Source organism: Trichomonas vaginalis, chromosome I (assembly GCF_026262505.1).
Source record: "Trichomonas vaginalis G3 chromosome I, whole genome shotgun sequence".
Classification (NCBI taxonomy): domain Eukaryota; phylum Parabasalia; order Trichomonadida; family Trichomonadidae; genus Trichomonas; species Trichomonas vaginalis.
In genome coordinates, this window is record NC_067203.1 from 9,770,135 (window position 1) to 9,788,228 (window position 18,094).

Consider the following 18,094-nt stretch of genomic DNA (forward strand, 5'->3'; position numbering starts at 1 on the left):
GGACAAAAAAGTATATATAGAAAACAAAAAACGTTTCTAGTTCATTCAATATTTGAGATGGAACGGTTTGCCAACGGTAACTATTAAATAAAATAAAAAAATAGAGGGGGTTACCGTTGACGAAAACGGTTTATTTTAAACTTTTCTATGAGTAGTCCGAAAAAAAAGTTCATTTTTCATAATGGAAGGAAGAAAAAGTGTCGCAAACAATTCAAACATTAACAATTCTCAACCGCTAACCAAAGCCAAAGCCCCACAACCTCCAAGAACCGGCACAGCGGTTAGAATAACCGCCAAAAGGTCTAACAGCGAATTAAGAGAAATTCTTCAACAAATTTGCTCTAAATATCTCAAAGACGCCGAAGAAAACACACAACCAGACGCTACATACAATACTCAGTTCTGTGAAGTTCTGAACAAAGCAATTACTAGTTCAATTGAACTTACTAAGACAATTCCAAGTCCAATTGAGCTTAGCGATGTCTTAGTTCAGTATTTTCCAACATTTACTAAGCTTATAATGTTGAGAACTTTATACCAAGTTCGTCAAAATCTTCCTCGTTCCATCCAACGGTCATTCGACAAGAGAATTGCCGAATTTCAAGTCTTTAGTTACGGATATGACAAAGATGAATACGAGGACGAGTTCGGAGACAACTGTACAAAATGGTTTGAATGTTATACGACAACACAATTTGAATTCGACTTTCTCGAATTCAACGCAGCAACCATTCATATCATTGCTCTTTACCTTTCCGAAGAACAACAAGACCTCGCAGATGGAGATGTTGTTACTGTCGTCATGAAAACTCCTGAACAATTCGGAAAAAAGAAGTCTCTAATTGCCAAATTCGTTCCAGGACATCAGCTTTTCCAACGCACAGAAGTCTTCTGTATTCCTGGAACTAAGTTCTTTGTCAGGAGCGAACTCAAAGAAAGATATAATGTGTCATTCAATTACACATTATATAATGTCTTCGACCCAGAAGAAGACTTCTTCCCAGAAGCAATGGAGGAGGAAGAAGAGGAGGAGGAAATACAAGACTCAATCCAAGAAGAGTCCTCCGAATTCACACCAGAAGACTAACAATTTTCCGAATAAAAACTTCATTTATACTAAACATCTTCAGGGCTAGAAGGGGCGCAGCCCCTGGAAGCCCCAATACCTTTTTTTTTTTTTTTTTTTTTTTTTTTTTTTTTTTTATGGTAAATGTTTATTAATTAGAAGCAAATTATCGATGGATAAATTGATATCAATGTAAGAGTATTCGAAAATTTATCTTAAATTTTTGCATCTGAGTCACTTGTATTTCATTAGTATCAATTATTCCTTCCAAGCTGAGTTTTCGAGGAAAAAAACGCCAAAGGAAAATGAACGACGAAAGGAAACAATGCGTTATTATGGCAACGGCGATGAGCCAAGCTGAAAGATATGGAGAAATGTTATCTTATATGAAGCGAGCTGTCGAAATAAATCCAGTTTTATCAAATGATGAACGCCAAATTCTCGTTAATGCATATAAATTCACAATTTCACCGAAAAGAAGAGGTATTCGTAATATATTCCGGTCTGAAATGGACGATAGTACTGCTAATTTATCAGAACAAACTCAAGCTGAAGTAAAATCTATCAAAAAGCAAATCATCACAGAATTAGTATCCTTATGTGAAGAATTCATTGATCTAATTAACTCAAAATTACTTCCTGTAAATACTGACCCTGATTCTATTGTATTCTACAATAAAAATAAGGGAGATTATTATCGTTATATTTGCGAAGCTACAGATGGTAACGAAAGAATAGTTGCTACTAAGAGAGGTATGGAAAGTTACGAAGTGGCACTTGAAAAATCGAAAGTTGCTCTTCAGCAGTACACTCCAACCGCTCTTGGATTGATGCTCAATTACACAGTTTTCTTATATGAAATTTGTGATAAGAAAGATGTAGCTGTGAAGATGGCAAGAGAGACAGTAAGTTTAGTTTCACCAATTGTAGAACAAAATAGTGCTAGTTCACTACCAGAAGCTAAAACTATATTGCAGCTTCTGAATAACAATATTAGTCTTTGGCAGCAAGTCGAACAGATTAGGAAATAGATTGTCATATTTTATTATTATTTTTTAGTATATTCACTCATAAAAGTTATCATTTTTAGTTATGAAATTGATTTCTTTATTTCGCACTGCCTTTATAACAAAGTCATTGAAGCGATGATTGATAGAAGTATGGAATATGGATATCGGAAGATCAGAAATTCGAAGAGTTAAGGAAAATGATTCAATAAAAATTATTAGTTTTAGTTTATATTAGGTAATATATGAGCAATGGTCGTATTCGTAACTGTTAACAAAATAGGCAATTATTTTAAAATGACAGGCTGAATTTTTTTACTGTATACTGATTTATATTGATATTTAAACCTGAATAAAAATACCGAATCAAGTAAGTGAAATAGTGGAAGTATAGTTTTAATGATTGAAGTTTTAATCAAAAATAGTTAACTCCACGCTAGGGACAGATTAGAAAGCTTAGAAGTGCTGGTTGATCTGATCACCGAGCCAGTCGAGACCTTCATATAAGCCATCGCCTGTTGTAGCGCAGCATCCCTGGACCTGCCATGGGCGGTTAGTAATTGTGTTAAGGCGGAGTCTGTTGCCGAGTTCCTGTGGCTTAACAGCGTTTGGAAGATCCTGCTTGTTAGCATAGACAAGAAGAATTGCATCACGGAGCTCGTCTTCCTCGAGAAGCTTGTGGAGTTCATCGCGGGCTTCATCAATACGGCCAACATCGTTAGAGTCGACGACGAAGATAAGGCCTTGTGTGTTGTGGAAATAGTGGCGCCAGAGGGCACGGATTCTGTCCTGGCCACCGACATCCCAAACGTTCATGTTGAAGCCCTTATATTCGATGGTTTCAACGTTGAAACCGATTGTTGGGATTGTTGTGACATGCTCACCGAGTTTGAGTTTGTAGAGAACTGTTGTCTTACCGGCAGCATCGAGACCAAGCATAAGGATACGAGTTTCTCTGTTACCGAACCACTTCTTAAAGATTTGGCTGAATTGAGCGCCCATTTATGTTAAATGGTCACCAAAACGATAGGATCTATTTTTCAATTAACTTTTTCTTTTTAGCTGAACATTTTGAATTATTTTGTTTTGGAATTTAATGTTAGGATCATTATTTGGATTTTATAGTTACGTAAAATAATTGAGATAAAAAATAAATGGTGTCAATTTTTGTTCGATAAAAATGAATTCAAAACTATTTTATTAGCGATTCTTTAAAAATTAAATAGTACAATAAAAATTAATGCTAAATTTAACATGAAATTAAGCAAAAAGTCAAAATCAAAATTGATCGATAAATAAAAAATATAGGTAGCAAAACCATATATTACAACTTTCTAACATCGTAAGTTGGCAGAATTGTTAGCATATCGTCAGTTTTCTATCGTCAAAAAACTAGTCATTGGTGTAAGGTCGATTTAAAAATGTTTATGTATCGTCGTTTTTGTATTTTGTTATAGCCAAAATTGATTCTAACGTCAAAAATTATGGGTTTTGATAATTAGCGTAATTAATTGTTAAAACGCAAGTTAAGAATGAGCCACTCTAAAAAAATAAGATTCAAATGCACAGAATTAGTAGCAATTAAGTCCAAGATATCGCCTCTTTGATGCCAATTCCACAATTCGTTTAGAAACAGCTTTTGTTTGCTGGTTTTCGTAAATTTCTTAAATAGACAGGATCGTTCAAGCATTCTTCCTGTTCATAATCATGATGAACGAGTTTGAAAATATTTGATCGGAATGAACAATTTTAAAGCTGATCTTAATTTTCACACGTCATCACTTAATTTTACATTATCCTCAACGGTAGTCATCTCGTTTCACGAGATAAGGTTTTTCTGGATCATAAAAAATAAGACATTGACGAAAATCATTAAACATTAAGAAAAATTGATGAATTTTAACTGTACAATCAACATTCTATTAAGTGAATTCTTTAATTGAAAGAGAAATTTAATCAGATAATTACGTAAATTTCTGTATCAATGAAAGTATTTAATGGATGACTAAAATGAAAATACGGTAAAGTTATTTTTTGAAATTTCTTATATAATTATAATTATATTTTGTTGTCAATAGATAAATATTTTAGAAATTGTTCAAAATAAGTATAAATTTAAATTTATAAATTTCAATTGTTTCATTATAGATTATAATCATTATTGAAATTAGGTCATTTTTAAAATATATTTGAAGTTTTGTGAGGTAATGTAAGCAAACAGCAAAATATTGTAAAGTAAAATATATTATAATAAATTAAAAAAATGTGATGCAATGATATAATCAATTATGACTCTTGATGGAGATAATTCAATTTGAAAAAAAAATCCATAAAGAGCAAAGAGGTGAACAGATTAAAAATTTTCATTGAACCATTAAGGAATAATAAACGCATCGAAAATGGTTATAAAGGTTCTGTCACTATTTTTAACAACAAAGTAAAATAACACAATGAATAAAGAATAAATCACAGTGTGATTTGCACAATTGTATTAAATAATATACGCGTGGTTGGTCATTCTTTTAGAGTTTTTAAGATCTAATTTTTTGAGAAGATAAAATTTGATAATTTCCAAAACTCTTATATTTCAAAATTAAAATAAGCATCATATAAAGATGATATTGGGTCAATTTTTGTCCCCATTTGCTGTTAATTCCTAGGAGAGAGGGTCAAAGTTGCTATTTGTCACTTTTCCACAAGAATATAATGGGGAAAAAGTTATCATATAGTTGATCTCATTCACTGAGGTGAGAGATGCATGTAGTGTAATATGTAATGTGATAAACAGTGGGATTGCTGCTCTAAGTCCTAGGTTCGAGACACATTGGCTTCATTTTTCTCTTTTTTATTGACGTAAACTATTCAATTTTTGTGTTCTCCATTCAAATTTCAGAATTTTTTTTGCAGATTTCACGCTACATTCGAAGTTACCTTTTGTAACAACCACCACTGCCTACGAAAGACGAAAGTGTGTCACGATTTCACCCGGAAATCCGATGGTTGTTTAAGAGTATGCACTTTTGTCACCTACTCTAATTCCTAGTGGATGTTCCTTTGTGATTATCAATTTATCAAAGTGAAATTGAACAAAGAATAATATTTTTAAAGGTCATTGAAGTTTATTGTTGATTGGTAAAAATATCAACTTTTGGAAATAAGTGAAGTCAAATATAGTATAGATTTCATTTTGAACAAATATTATAGATAATAAATTGATTTAATGAATGTAAGTTCAATAAAGTAATCAATGATTTCAAATGAATAACGAACATTTCAATACAAAAAATGGAAGTAAATTTATAGTTTCGGCAGATAAAGCAGATTAATAGATATTTATCTATGAAATGAATGTTAAGAGTTAGTTTTAGGACGGATTACAATAACAAAGTAAATTATTTTTGAATGAAGAAATTTCTGAAAAATATATAAAATAAAGATATTTGACTTAGGGAAGGATATTAACGATGATTTATGCCATCTATTTAATAAATGAAAGTAAATCTTTGAAAAAAAAATTATCTGTTGGATAATTCATGCAGCATTTATATATTGGAGCTGATTTTGTTTTGATTAAATCGTAACTTTTGAGAGTATCTGGACGTTTTAAAGCTCTCAAAGTAACTTCGAATTGGAAAAATGAAACCATCATCAATTTACTGTAATTCCGACTAAATCTTTGTGAAAAGGCGTGTAAAAATAACGTCTTAAAAAATCCGATTAAATAAATTTGAATTGAAGCAGAAATTATGAGTACAGTTCGTAAAAATTGAAGATTTACTAGTATACTATGTAATTGCTATAATTATTCATGATGGATTTTACCGATGATTCTCAAAATTTCAACTATATTTGTGAGACTAGTAAAAAATCATTATTCTCAATTTTTAAACTCGTTTATTTTTATTAAATATTGTAAATAATATTCTTGTAGTTACTACATAATTTTGCAAATTACCTCAGACTTTTCAGAGGATTGAGTGGCAACTCAATCCTCTGAAATAGTCTGTGGTAATTTTTAGTCTCTACACTATTTCAATATAAGCTCCATTTTTAAACAGTTTTTAAAAATCGAGCATTGAAAAGTGTGATGAGACTTTCAAATTTCAGAAATTTATGCATAATAAAATTTTTCATAAGTTATGGCACATAAAATTCAATTAACTTTTATACCTCTTAAAAAATGATTTCAAAAAAAATTGATATTTAAATAGTATATCTAGAGTCTATCCCATTTAGTTCGAGACATCTCAAAATTTATCACAAAAAGTGACGTTTTACTTCGGCTGTTATCTTTTTAAAAATGCTTATCTTACTTTCTATAATTAGATTTTCCATCATCAAAAATTTCAGAACTAAAACATCGAATTCAAATTGTGTTTTATAAAATTCTACGAAATCGACGGTTTGATATTATTCACTTTCAGTAAATTAGCCATGTACTCATACCATAATGACTACCACTCCACACCAGGATCCAACTTCAACAGTACCCCTAGATACGGAATTAGTTCTACAGGATCTACCTCCTTCTTTTCTTACGATTCATATTCTGGATCCATCAGCGAAGATAGTGCTGAGGAATCAAATATCTCCCTTCAAGAGATTTGTCCATTCAATAGATACCAATCTACCCACTATTTCCAGACATCTGGTTCAATATTCTCCACATCCAGCTGCTTCAAGCTTTAAGCTGATCCCTTTATTTTTATTTTTTTGTTTGTTTCTTATAAATGTTAATTATGTTCATATCTTTATTTTTATCTTTTGTCCTTATTTTAATTCCAAATTATTCAGATTTCTTTTGATTAATTTGAAAAGAAAGAGAATCATATTAGAGTCATCAAAATGCAGCCATTGACAAAACACATACATTCAACGAAGGAGTTCACGTTGGTGGCGAGGTTTTTTTTTGGCCAACATCTTAAAATTGGAAAAAGCTCGAAGCTTGACAGATACATAATTCTTGACAAGTAGTGATCGGCGAGAACACAATAATCATGAACCCCATCAGTGGATGCTGCAACAGAGATGACTCTTACTGGAAGAGGATGCACAGTTAATGATGAAACTAAAGTTGGTAGCATGATTGTTTGCCTATACATAACGTTCGACAGAATATTAAACCTAAATCAATTATGATCTAGAATTAGATTGCAAGCATCATTTCAGAGAATTAAAAAATTGTTGTATTTGAGTTAAAAGTCTAAAATGAAAAAATTTTGAAATTCTCTTAATTTTCTCATCTCAATGCATAGTGCATGGAGTGTTTTGACAGTTTTAGCAGGTGTTGAGTTTCAACCTTCTATATGAGAAATCAAAACGCACAGCACAACACCAATCTATATTTGTTCTATTTTCCGCCATGAAATTATGTCAGTATTTAAAAAAGTGCGTGTGTAAAAGCAATATATACTCTCGGTTAATAACCAAGTGACTAATGTGATTCTCAACATGAAAATAATGAAACTAATTGTAATCAGAAACAACATCTGATATCATTATCTAATGGGATTCGAAGCTAAAATTAATGATGACACACGATAATAAATTGAAATAAAATTTCTCATCAAAAATTTTTTCGAAAATTTTCATAATTTTCACATCTCATATTTGAGATGGCTGCCAGGTACATTGAAATTGATAATTCTTCCAACTCTGTTAACGAAGAAACTATCACTATTCGAATAACAGGAAGGGAGAAAACTATAATATCAATTTCAAATTATAAACCGATTTCCATAATTGATGAATTTATGGATAACAAAGGTTATCGATTTGTTTACAATGGCATGATACTTAACCCTGCTCTCTCATTTGCGTTTTACAAAATCAAAAATAATTCGTTGATATTTGCTGTGAAAGGCAAGGAATCAAATCTCGATACTGAAAAGAAGTCAAATTCGCAGATAGATAAAACCCACCAACTAAAAGACTATTTCCAGAGAAATTGGGCTCATCATTTTGCAAATCCAGAGCAAGCATTCGAGAATTCTCAAAATCCATCTATTGTTAAAGAGGCATTGCGAATCCATGACTTATCTTTAGAAAGAAAAGAATCATCAATCTCTGAATTTAGGAAACTAACTTCACATTTTCGAGAAGAGACAAGGATAAATGAAAATAGAATTAAGAGCCGATATCAAGCCGCTGATTAGGGATCTGAAACGAAATACAAAATCAAAGGTCAAAATTAGAAGGATTTTAAACCCTCATTTTTGATATAATACTGTATTTAGTTATAGTATATTTCTATGATTTGAAATTGCGAAATTAGTTCTTTCGATAGATATTAATTTTTTAAATATAAACATCTGAAAGTTTAAAATGGGTTTTGGTATGTTCCCCTTCAACCTTTTTGCTGATTTCTCATCCATGATAGCGTTGAGCATATCGTAATTATAGTGCTTCAGTCATTTTCACATTCCAAAAAATTGCTTGAAAAAAAATCGTTTTTTTTTTTATAAAAATATTTATTGGGGATGTCAGCACAAGAGGAAACAAATAAAGCAATTGCATATGCTGAAAAGTGGGAATTACAAACTGTATTTGAAGATGCTTTTGCCAATCTTCTTATTGCTCATCCAAACGATCCAATGGGATTTTTATATGATCAAATTGTTCCTAAAGCAGCTCCTCCAACAATTGATAAGGTAATTGGTCGTGAAATCCTCGGAAGTCGTGGGGTCCCTACACTTGAAGTTGAAGTTTGGGCTAAAGTCCATGGTAAATCTGAATTTTTAGCAACAGCTGCATCTCCAAGTGTAGATAATTGTGCAATAGAAGATTCTTATGTTCTTGTTGATACATCTAATCCACGCTATGGCGGAAGAGGTATGAGACAAGCAGTTTCAGCTGTAACATCCGTATATCAACCAGTTTTAGAAAAGAAACAATTCTTTAATCAACGAGAAGTCGATGGATGGCTAATTCAAGCTGATGGAACTCCTAACAGAAGAAAATCAGGCTCAAATACAATGATAGCAACTTCCGCAACAATTGCAATTGCTTCATCTAAAATAATGAGAATACCTCTCTTTCTCCACTTAGCAAAAACAGTAACAGAGAAAACACAATTTACTGTTCCACGTCCTATCTTCGCAATTTTCAACTTTATGAATGGCCCTATATCGAAGGTTTACTTAATTCCGGCGGCTAATGTTCAAGTTGAAGAACAAATTCGTATTATAGGTGAAATTTACTTGCATTACACAACTTCAATGAAAACAGCCGTTTGCAACGATGGCTGCTTCCCAATTGAAGGAGACAAAGTTGATGATATCCTTCAAACTACAGAAATTGCTGTTTCTGGCGGTGGACATACTCTTGGAGATGATGTATTCCTTGGTTTTGCAGGTAGAGGAGAATCCAACGCCAAATTCTGGACAGATTTATTTGATACATCTTCTGCAATCACATACATCGAAGATCCTCTTCCTCTTGAAGATTCAAGTGGACTTAAGAATTTAATTGCAAAATCCAGTGAAAATATGGTCATTGCTTTAGGTAAAGGTATTTCTTCTCAAGTCAATAAGATAAGTACCTCAGTTCCTGCTAAAGCTATTGTAGTCCGTCCATCCCAAACCGGATCTATAACTACTGCTTGCGATGCGGCCAAAGCAATTGATGGGGCTTCAAAGCTTTGTGTATTTTCAACAAGCCAGAATGAAACACAGGATTCTTGGATTGTTGATATCGCAATTGCTTGTGGTGCTCAATTCCTTCAGCTTGGCCCACCATGCAGAGGTGAAAATATTGCTAAAATTAACAGACTCTTGGAAGCAGCTCATGAAATTGATGGAATGCAAGAAAAAGAAACTGATGAATAAAATTGTTTTGATATTTTATGAATAACTAATACATGTACTAGGTTTTTTATTACAGCGTATATGTGTCTATATTTCATTATGCAAGTAACTAAAAGATAAGGATAAATTTCTTCAATCTTATGAAGTTTTTTATTTAAAAGTAAATATAATCTTTTCATATTGAGATTTTCGTTTTTGTCTATTAATTGGCGATAAATTTATGATTTGCTAAAAAAAAGTGAAGCAACGATAAAATAAATGACTGTGAACGTAGAACTCTTTTCTCTGACATATGGTTCCCTTGTCCGTTCCATTGTCGCCGAAACAAATAACATCAGTGACGCAAATAACAAGCTCAGCAAAATCGGTGTAAATATTGGCAACAGAATTACTGACGAATTTGTCGTTCATGCGGATAAATGCCGTTTCAAATCTCTTAAAGAGGCTTGCGATATGCTTGCTGACTACTCATTCAAGACATATCTCGGAATTAATGCTGTTGTTAAAGAACCATCAGAAACTCGTTGTGTTATTAGCTTTTCTGATAACCCAATCACACGCTATGTTATTCTTCCACCTGAATACCAAGGTTTAATCTATCTTAATCCATTACTTAGTGCTATTAAGACATCTCTTGGTCTTCTTCACTATAATGTCGAAGTCAATTTGATCAGCGACATGCTCCATGGAAAGCAGAGCAACGATATTGAGATTAAGTTAATCGAAATTATGGATGACTTACCACCGGGTGAATATATTTAAACATTTTTGGTTATTTTATACGTTATGAATAATTAATCATCAGCTTTATTTATTATTCCAGTACTTTCTAGTCATAGTATAAATTCTCTTATTTTTTCCTAAAATATATTCAAAATTTTAAATCCTGAGTAAATATTGATAACACTAGATTCTACAAAGCTAGTAATTCTTTTTTTCAATAGATATTATTCATCATTCTTCTCTATTTTGTAGGAAAATAAAAAATTCAAATTTTAATAACTTTATATGGAAAATGAGTTTAGTATTAAGAATGATTAAGCTAAGTGGAAAAGAAAATGCTAAGAATACAATACAAATTGATGACTTTTAAAAGTAGTATATGAGTGCGGGTTGTGTGACTTTTTTTGTTACATCTATATATAGACGATGCATTAAAATATATTTATTTATAAACACATTAAAAAAATTAACATTAATTTTAAAATAATTTATTTTTTTATCTTTTATAAAAGAAGCTATATATAGATGATGTCAGATATTCCGCGATTAATTAAACATTGTTTAAATCCTGAATGGGTTAAACTTCAATTTAAAAATGAAGATTGTGAATTATTAAATGAATATGAAAGCCAAAATAAGCTAATGAGGTATAAATATAATGATAAAGAATATTTAATTTCATGGAATCAATGGAGTCATAATCAAAGACCTCATAAACGAGAAGAAGAAATTGAAAATAATGAAATGGAAATCATTGATGACATTCAAGAGGATGGAATTCCTAAATTTTGTAGAAAAACCTTTAGAACTAAGTTAGGAGCATATAAACGTAGAGTATTAAATCCTGAATATCTTAAACATATATTTAAAAAGGAAGACTGTGAATTATTAAACGCTAATGAATATGAAAATGCTAAATCAAAACTGAGATATAAATATATTGGAAGTGATGAAAGGTGTAAAGATAAAGATAAAGTTTATACAGTTTCATATAATAACTGGCACACGTTAGGGATAAGAAAACATTTAGGAGATTATGGTAAAAGTTCCGAATTCTTCAAATCTAGTATGTATGAGAGAGTAAAAGAAATCAGATATAATTATCATTCATGAATGAAAAATAAACTTTAAAAATTCATGTCTTACATTTTTTGAATAATTTATTTTTTTAATTCGTATGAAAATGAGTGGATCAAGATTCGTAACCGTCAATCAATTAATGGATGTTCTTTCACCAATTCTTGAAAATGTTAAACAAGTAGATGTTTATTTCGATGATTATGTAGAAAGTATATATTATAAAGGTAAGTTTAATATTAAACCTATTGCTTTTGCATTTGATAATAAATTAATTGAAAATGCAAAAATTTGTGAATTAATTCCAGATATTGAATTTATAACAAATATTAATGATAAATGGTTTAAACGAATTCCAACCACAAAAGTTCTTTGTAAATTAATGATCAAAACTGAGGAAAAAGAATTTAACGGGTTTAAATATCATCCAAATAAAGTTTCAGAACTAGAAAATGAAAAACTTCAGAAAAAATTAAACGATAGACTTTCAAATGATCGTATTGAAAAAATAAATAAACTAGCAGAAGTTGCATTTAATAATGAAATATTTGATGAATATAACCTTGAACTCAGTGATGGACTTTAAGTCCTGGGCTTTAAGGACCCGGGCTCAACGAGTCATGATTTATGAAATCAATTATTTGATTCATTCTTTCTTCAATAATTTCTATTCTTTTTGTTAAATCATCTATTTTCATTAATGAGGTGATTCTTGATTGAGGAATAGATTTTAAACTAACAACACCTTTTATTTTTGAAATTTTGAATCCATGACCCTCCGGGTCTTGGACTCTGTCCTCAACTTTAAACATTTTATTCAATTTACATGTTGTCAATTCTTCAAATAATTTTTTATTATTAGCATAATAGTCATTAAATTCTTCAACAGATGAAAAAATTTTTATTTCAGTAATTGGTTTAACAACGTTTATTTTTTGTTGAACATTTTCACTTTCATTTATTTCTTCCTCCTTTGTTTCATTTATTTTTAAAATCGGTTTCATTTATCATTAAATAAAAATTAGAATATAAGTGATGAAATATATTTTTTAATTAATATTAAATCAGAAATGGCGGCAGGATTCTTTAAAAAATTATGGGATGGAATTAAGAAAGCTGCAGGTTGGGTTTATAAAAAGGTTATTAAACCTGTTGCAAACTTTTTGGCACCAGTAGCGAAAACGGCAGGAACTATCATAGGTGGAGTATTAGGTACAAAAGCAGGTAATCCGGCAATGGGAGCACAAGCAGGTAACGCAATTGGTGGAATTGCTGAAGGAATACTTAATAAAATAGGGGGTAGATAGTGGAAAAATAAATATTATTTTTATCTTAGTATCGGTTGTAGTCTTTGATAAACTTTTTCTCCTTTATTTAAAATTTCTCTTATTGGGGCAGCTTTTGGCGTTATTGATTCAGCAACGTCACTAATTGCTTCTTTATTCTTAAATATCCAATTTGCTCCTTTCTTAATCCCTTCCCAAACTTTATGCGCTCCTCTTTTTACTTTATCCCATAACTTTTTAAAGAATCCTGCAGCCATAGTTGATTATTTCATTAAAATTAAAAATTCATTTTCATCTTTTAATTTTGATTTTTTTATTTCATCATAAATGACGACTAACTATTTGATGCCAAACACTAAACCGATTAATGGAAATGTATTTCATTCATTCGAAAAGATAAATGAAATATTCGCAAAGAATGACGGAAGAAGATATTATAGAGAACTTGAAAGTTCATGTTATGACTCTGATACTCCATATTTTGATGATAAACAAACTCATTTAAGAATTACAAATCCAGCTCATGATGTGAACCAATTAGGTGACACATATATTAAACGCAAAGTTAAAGCAACTCTAGTTTCAAATAAAGCTTTCACATGTGATGCCGCTTTTAAATGTATGCGTTTATTCGTTGGTTACAAATCATCAAATCAAAGCTTTAAACAATTAGAAGTAGAAACCGAAAGAGGTGATGCCGGTTATCTTCAGATGGATTGCGCCCGTGAATCTTTTGCATTTGCAACATATAAACCAAAATCAGAAAGGAAAGTTAAAAAGTTTGTTCATTCGTTATATAATAATGTTCAAAAATATGATAACTCAGTATGTGGTAAATATATTGACCCTTCAGAAGTTTTCAAGAAAGCAAATGAAGAAGTTGATGTCACTTTTGATATGATTATTCCGGTAAATGATTTGTTAGCATTTCAAGCGTTCGATGATTATCCTAAATCATTTGGTGATATCATTCTTAAATATTATGTTTTCAGGGATACTTTAGTATTTTGTCAGGTTGACCCGTTAAGAGTTGCTGATTTACAAAATTACGTTTATGAAAAGATAACTGATGAAAATTATGAAAAGATTATGAATCATGTTTATAAATATGATCGCAAATTCCAACAAATCGGACTTCCTGCCAAATTAATTACAAGCTTAGCCGCTACATCTGCTGACGCAACAGTTGAAGACGTTATTATTTCATGCACAAAGATGGAAGTTTTAGAGGATAAATGCATTACACCAGGATACGGTTTAATTGAAGAATCAATTAAAGCAATACCACGTTTATTCAGTAAGGAAGATCCATTCATGATTCCAGCTCAACATATTGACGTTCGTTCACTAAATGGAGGTTGCATCACTCCTGAAGGTATCAGCTCAGATTTCTCATACGCTCTTCATAATGTTACAGATGTTGTGTTAACATTTCCGAAGAATGCAATGCAAAGAACGGTTTTAGAAAATCCAATGCTTCGAGGTCTTCAGGTCACTATAGATTCCAGAAACTTCCCCGATCAAGCGATGACCACAGTGGGCGACATATTCTTTACACGTATGCTTCAAGCTTCTGATTTAGATGGAGTGAATGAATGCACAGAAGAATACGAGGACTCATTAACTAGACCATTGAATGATGATAATGGCACGCCATTAGCTAGAACATGGAAAGACCAAACTTCATTCTTATGCACTATTCCAGTTCAACGTGATGGAGCGGGTATATTCTTTGATGGATTAGAAACTTTCAACTCACAAGTTACAGTACAAGTGAAAGCTTATCCAATCATTCAGGGTGAAAATGACACTTACTGTTCAAAGGTGACAAATCCTCCTCAGGTTTGGTTTACTAGGACTACATATTGGACATGGACACCGGATGAAGGTTTGAAATATCATCCAACAGGTACACCACCACAGTATAGAAGTTCATATGATGAAATATTGATGAATAGAAATGTTTAAAATTATAAATTTATTTTTGATTAAATGGATTTAAATTCATCCACCCCTTATGAAGAATTAGCAGGAGTATATAATACATACGTAGATGATATGATTAATGAAGCATTGAGTGATAATAGAAATGCTCTATCTAAGGAAAAATTAATGAAAATTCCATATTCTGAATGTTACTTAAATTCAATCACTGCAGCAATTGGTAAACAAAATAAAGGTAAAACATTAACGATATTAAAACAAATTATCATTATTGCTAACACTTCACCCTATTCACATGTGTTAATTTATATCAACCGTTCAGGTTCACCTTCAGATGATACATTTGAATCTTTAAAGCATTTAATCAAAATTCCAATTATTTATTTATCACAAGAAGAAGCAGAAGATTATTTAAAAAACTTTTTAATGTATAAAGAATTATATAATACAATCAAGAAGCAAGGATTAGAGGATAAAATTATTGATAAACAACGAGATGAATTATTTGAAACACTTTCTATTTCAAATTTTGATAGAGAATTTTTGCATTCACTCATTTTTCTAGATGATGCAGTGAAATCAAAACTAATAACAAATGAGAAATCATATTTTAATCAGTTATTAACTCAATGTCGACACATTCAGTGTTCATTCTTCATGGCTGTTCAATATTTCAAAGCATTAAGCACAAACATTAAATCAAACCTGTCCACCCTTTTCATTTTCAGTGGTTTTAGTCGTCAACAGTTGAACGTTATGCTTTATCAAGTGAATTTACCAATGAGCATTAATGAACTTTACACACAATATCAACAATTAGGAGAACATGGAAAAATAATAGTTGATTTAAATAAAGGTTCCATTAAATTCGAATAACTTTTTATAATTAATTTTTATTTTTTATTTATAATTAAACATGACAGAAATTGCAAATCTTCTACAGGTTCCATTAAAACAAGGAACAAACAAAAAGGGTGCATATAATAGAACTATGAAAGTTCCAGACGGAATGAAAGAATTAGTCCACATTGTTGCCGGTCTTCAAAAGGATGTTAAACAAATGAGAAACGTTTTAACATTACCAGAAGCTCAAGCATATGCCAAACGTCACGGACCAAATTGGGAAGCACACGAAGCAGACATTACGGGTCCAAATGGAAAACCTGATGGAATAAATGAAGTTTTCGTTACTGATGGTCAAGGAAATATTAAAGTCATAAATGGGTATAAATTAACAATGACGGATTATCCTAAACGTAAAGCATATAATGAACATTATCCTATGCAATTTGATGAAAATGGAAAAGCTGTTAAACAATACATTGGAGAAGGTGAAAATGGTCCAATTAATTCATACCGTCATAATCCATATTCTTACTTCAATGAAGAATTAAATGCTATTGAAGAGGGACCGGATGGATTACCACGATATTCTAACCAGTTTGATGGTCAATATGCAAATTTGAGATCTGAAATTCCAGCTAAGAAATTCTTTAAAGTTGCTTTATTCGATCCAGTTTTCGCAAATGTTAAAGATGAACTTAAACAGCAATTCCAACCAATTATAGTAGCAAGAATTGCATCAGGTGCTTTATCTCAAGCATTCAAAGATTTAATTAAGAAACCATTATATCAGCAACGAGGTTTAACTTATGATTTAGTTAAGGAATCAGATAAAAGAAAATTTGAGAAATCAAATGATTATAAGAATGCAATTAATGAATATATTCGGTCTATTAATTTCGATGAAAATGCTAAAAATCAACTTCATGAACAAATACAGGAAATAATAGATTCAAAAGTTCCAGCAAAATAAAAGTTTAAATATATTTTTTTATTCGAATATAAATGAGAAGACGTTTCACTAGTCAAAAGAACACTAACGCAAAAGCAGAGATTACGGTTGGTTATAATGTAAATGATGATAAATCACGAATTATTCAAAATGTTAAAGTTAATGTTAGTCCTGAATTAACAAGGTCAGCAACTCAACCAAATTTATTAACTCGTGACTTACCGAAGAATGAGGAAGAGCAAAATAAAGAAGATGGAGACCCAATCATTTTATCTGAACCTGGTAAAGAACCTGTTGAAATTCCCACTTATCCAACATACCCAGCACCACTTGATAACCCAGGAATCTACGATTCCAGTCGCAATGCGCCATATAAAATAGACATTAATTCTGAATTAATGAAAATATATCGCGATATAATAACTGATAATTATGATTCAATAATAAATTTAATTGATCAATCCGGTTTAATTATTTTACCTTATGAATCATTAATTCACATTATCGCCATTCTTTGTGATGTTCAAGATTCAGACGTGAAGATTCAATTTTTCATAGATGATGAGGTTTCATGCTGCGGAACAGTTGCAAAAATAAATCCTATAAAGGATATTAGCACAATTAAGATATCAAAGAACGGAACAACAACTGAACTTCATTTAACATATAATGATATTTATAATAAAATAGTTGATGAATATAAAATATCACTTGAAAAATTCTTTGTTAAGGCTATTTAATATTCAAGCATTAACATTATCGAATAATAATCCTTTGAATCATAATCGATAATAATTGACCTTTCACCAGTTTCTATCGTTTGTTTTATTTCTTTTTGTTCCCCACTATCCGGATCAGTCATTGTAATTGTTTTTGTTATAGTATCTGCTTTATCTTTAACTTCAATCTTTTTTCCATCGGGATATTTAAACCAAAATTCCAAAAATTCGATATTGTCAATCTGTTCATATTTTAATCTATCAATTACATTTTTAATACCATCTGAAAATCTTATGAAATGGTCATTATATGGGTTTGATTGAACTAAATTTGAATGAAGTGAAATATAACCTGATGATGAATATGACATCGACTCATATTTTCTGAAAACACTAAAATTTATAACATGAATGAATTTCTTATTCGTTGAATTTATGAATTCTTGAGGTAATCTTATTCTAGTTTTATTTATCACTGGAAAATAACGCTTTACCATATTTTTAATCGTAATAAAAAAATGTCAATTATCAATATTATTTCGAATAATAACTGTGAATTAAATTTAACAGTTAGCGGAATTTATAATGTTACTCTCGTTTCTGTGAGTGGTAAATTTAATCCCATTCTTTTAAACCCTTCAGATTATATATCATTTATTAAAGATGACCATG

At 30.8% G+C, this 18,094-nt stretch overlaps 10 protein-coding genes across 10 annotated transcripts, besides 4 other annotated features; 9 read left to right on the forward strand and 1 right to left on the reverse strand.

Annotated features, from left to right (window-relative positions):
* Positions 1–1,197: part of a mobile genetic element that runs on past the window's edge.
* Positions 182–948, forward strand: TVAGG3_0959510 (uncharacterized protein; the record flags this gene model as incomplete). Its single annotated transcript, XM_001305632.2, has 1 exon — positions 182–948. A coding segment is annotated over one exon (767 nt), but the record flags the coding sequence as incomplete, so codon positions are not given.
* Positions 1,198–1,319: 122 nt separating the features above from the next.
* On the forward strand, positions 1,320–2,125 carry TVAGG3_0959520 (protein domain specific binding; the record flags this gene model as incomplete). Its single annotated transcript, XM_001305631.1, has 1 exon — positions 1,372–2,097. The coding sequence occupies one exon, from the start codon at positions 1,372–1,374 to the stop codon at positions 2,095–2,097; it is 726 nt and encodes a 241-aa protein (XP_001305632.1).
* Positions 2,126–2,348: 223 nt separating this feature from the next.
* TVAGG3_0959530 (GTP binding) lies at positions 2,349–3,090 on the reverse strand (the record flags this gene model as incomplete). The annotated part of the gene is made up of 1 exon (XM_001305630.2): positions 2,530–3,075. One exon carries the CDS (start codon positions 3,073–3,075, stop codon positions 2,530–2,532), a length of 546 nt encoding a protein of 181 aa, XP_001305631.1.
* Positions 3,091–4,511: 1,421 nt separating this feature from the next.
* Positions 4,512–4,671: a mobile genetic element.
* Positions 4,672–5,076: 405 nt separating this feature from the next.
* Positions 5,077–5,106: a mobile genetic element.
* A 1,257-nt stretch (positions 5,107–6,363) lies between these two features.
* TVAGG3_0959560 (uncharacterized protein) lies at positions 6,364–7,458 on the forward strand (the record flags this gene model as incomplete). The annotated part of the gene is made up of 1 exon (XM_001305629.1): positions 6,508–6,762. One exon carries the CDS (start codon positions 6,508–6,510, stop codon positions 6,760–6,762), a length of 255 nt encoding a protein of 84 aa, XP_001305630.1.
* Positions 7,459–7,688: 230 nt separating this feature from the next.
* TVAGG3_0959580 (uncharacterized protein) lies at positions 7,689–8,228 on the forward strand (the record flags this gene model as incomplete). Its single annotated transcript, XM_001305628.1, has 1 exon — positions 7,689–8,228. One exon carries the CDS (start codon positions 7,689–7,691, stop codon positions 8,226–8,228), a length of 540 nt encoding a protein of 179 aa, XP_001305629.1.
* Positions 8,229–8,552: 324 nt separating this feature from the next.
* On the forward strand, positions 8,553–9,899 carry TVAGG3_0959570 (phosphopyruvate hydratase protein; the record flags this gene model as incomplete). The annotated part of the gene is made up of 1 exon (XM_001305627.1): positions 8,553–9,899. One exon carries the CDS (start codon positions 8,553–8,555, stop codon positions 9,897–9,899), a length of 1,347 nt encoding a protein of 448 aa, XP_001305628.1.
* Positions 9,900–10,114: 215 nt separating this feature from the next.
* Positions 10,115–10,768, forward strand: TVAGG3_0959590 (Golgi vesicle transport; the record flags this gene model as incomplete). The annotated part of the gene is made up of 1 exon (XM_001305626.2): positions 10,137–10,640. The coding sequence occupies one exon, from the start codon at positions 10,137–10,139 to the stop codon at positions 10,638–10,640; it is 504 nt and encodes a 167-aa protein (XP_001305627.1).
* A 1,052-nt stretch (positions 10,769–11,820) lies between these two features.
* On the forward strand, positions 11,821–12,264 carry TVAGG3_0959600 (protein of unknown function, DUF4108 family; the record flags this gene model as incomplete). Its single annotated transcript, XM_001305625.1, has 1 exon — positions 11,821–12,264. One exon carries the CDS (start codon positions 11,821–11,823, stop codon positions 12,262–12,264), a length of 444 nt encoding a protein of 147 aa, XP_001305626.1.
* A 484-nt stretch (positions 12,265–12,748) lies between these two features.
* Positions 12,749–12,981, forward strand: TVAGG3_0959610 (N-acetylmuramoyl-l-alanine amidase family; the record flags this gene model as incomplete). Its single annotated transcript, XM_051253425.1, has 1 exon — positions 12,749–12,981. A coding segment is annotated over one exon (233 nt), but the record flags the coding sequence as incomplete, so codon positions are not given.
* Positions 12,982–14,356: 1,375 nt separating this feature from the next.
* Positions 14,357–18,094: part of a mobile genetic element that runs on past the window's edge.
* Positions 15,900–16,724, forward strand: TVAGG3_0959630 (uncharacterized protein; the record flags this gene model as incomplete). The annotated part of the gene is made up of 1 exon (XM_051253426.1): positions 15,900–16,724. One exon carries the CDS (start codon positions 15,900–15,902, stop codon positions 16,722–16,724), a length of 825 nt encoding a protein of 274 aa, XP_051079000.1.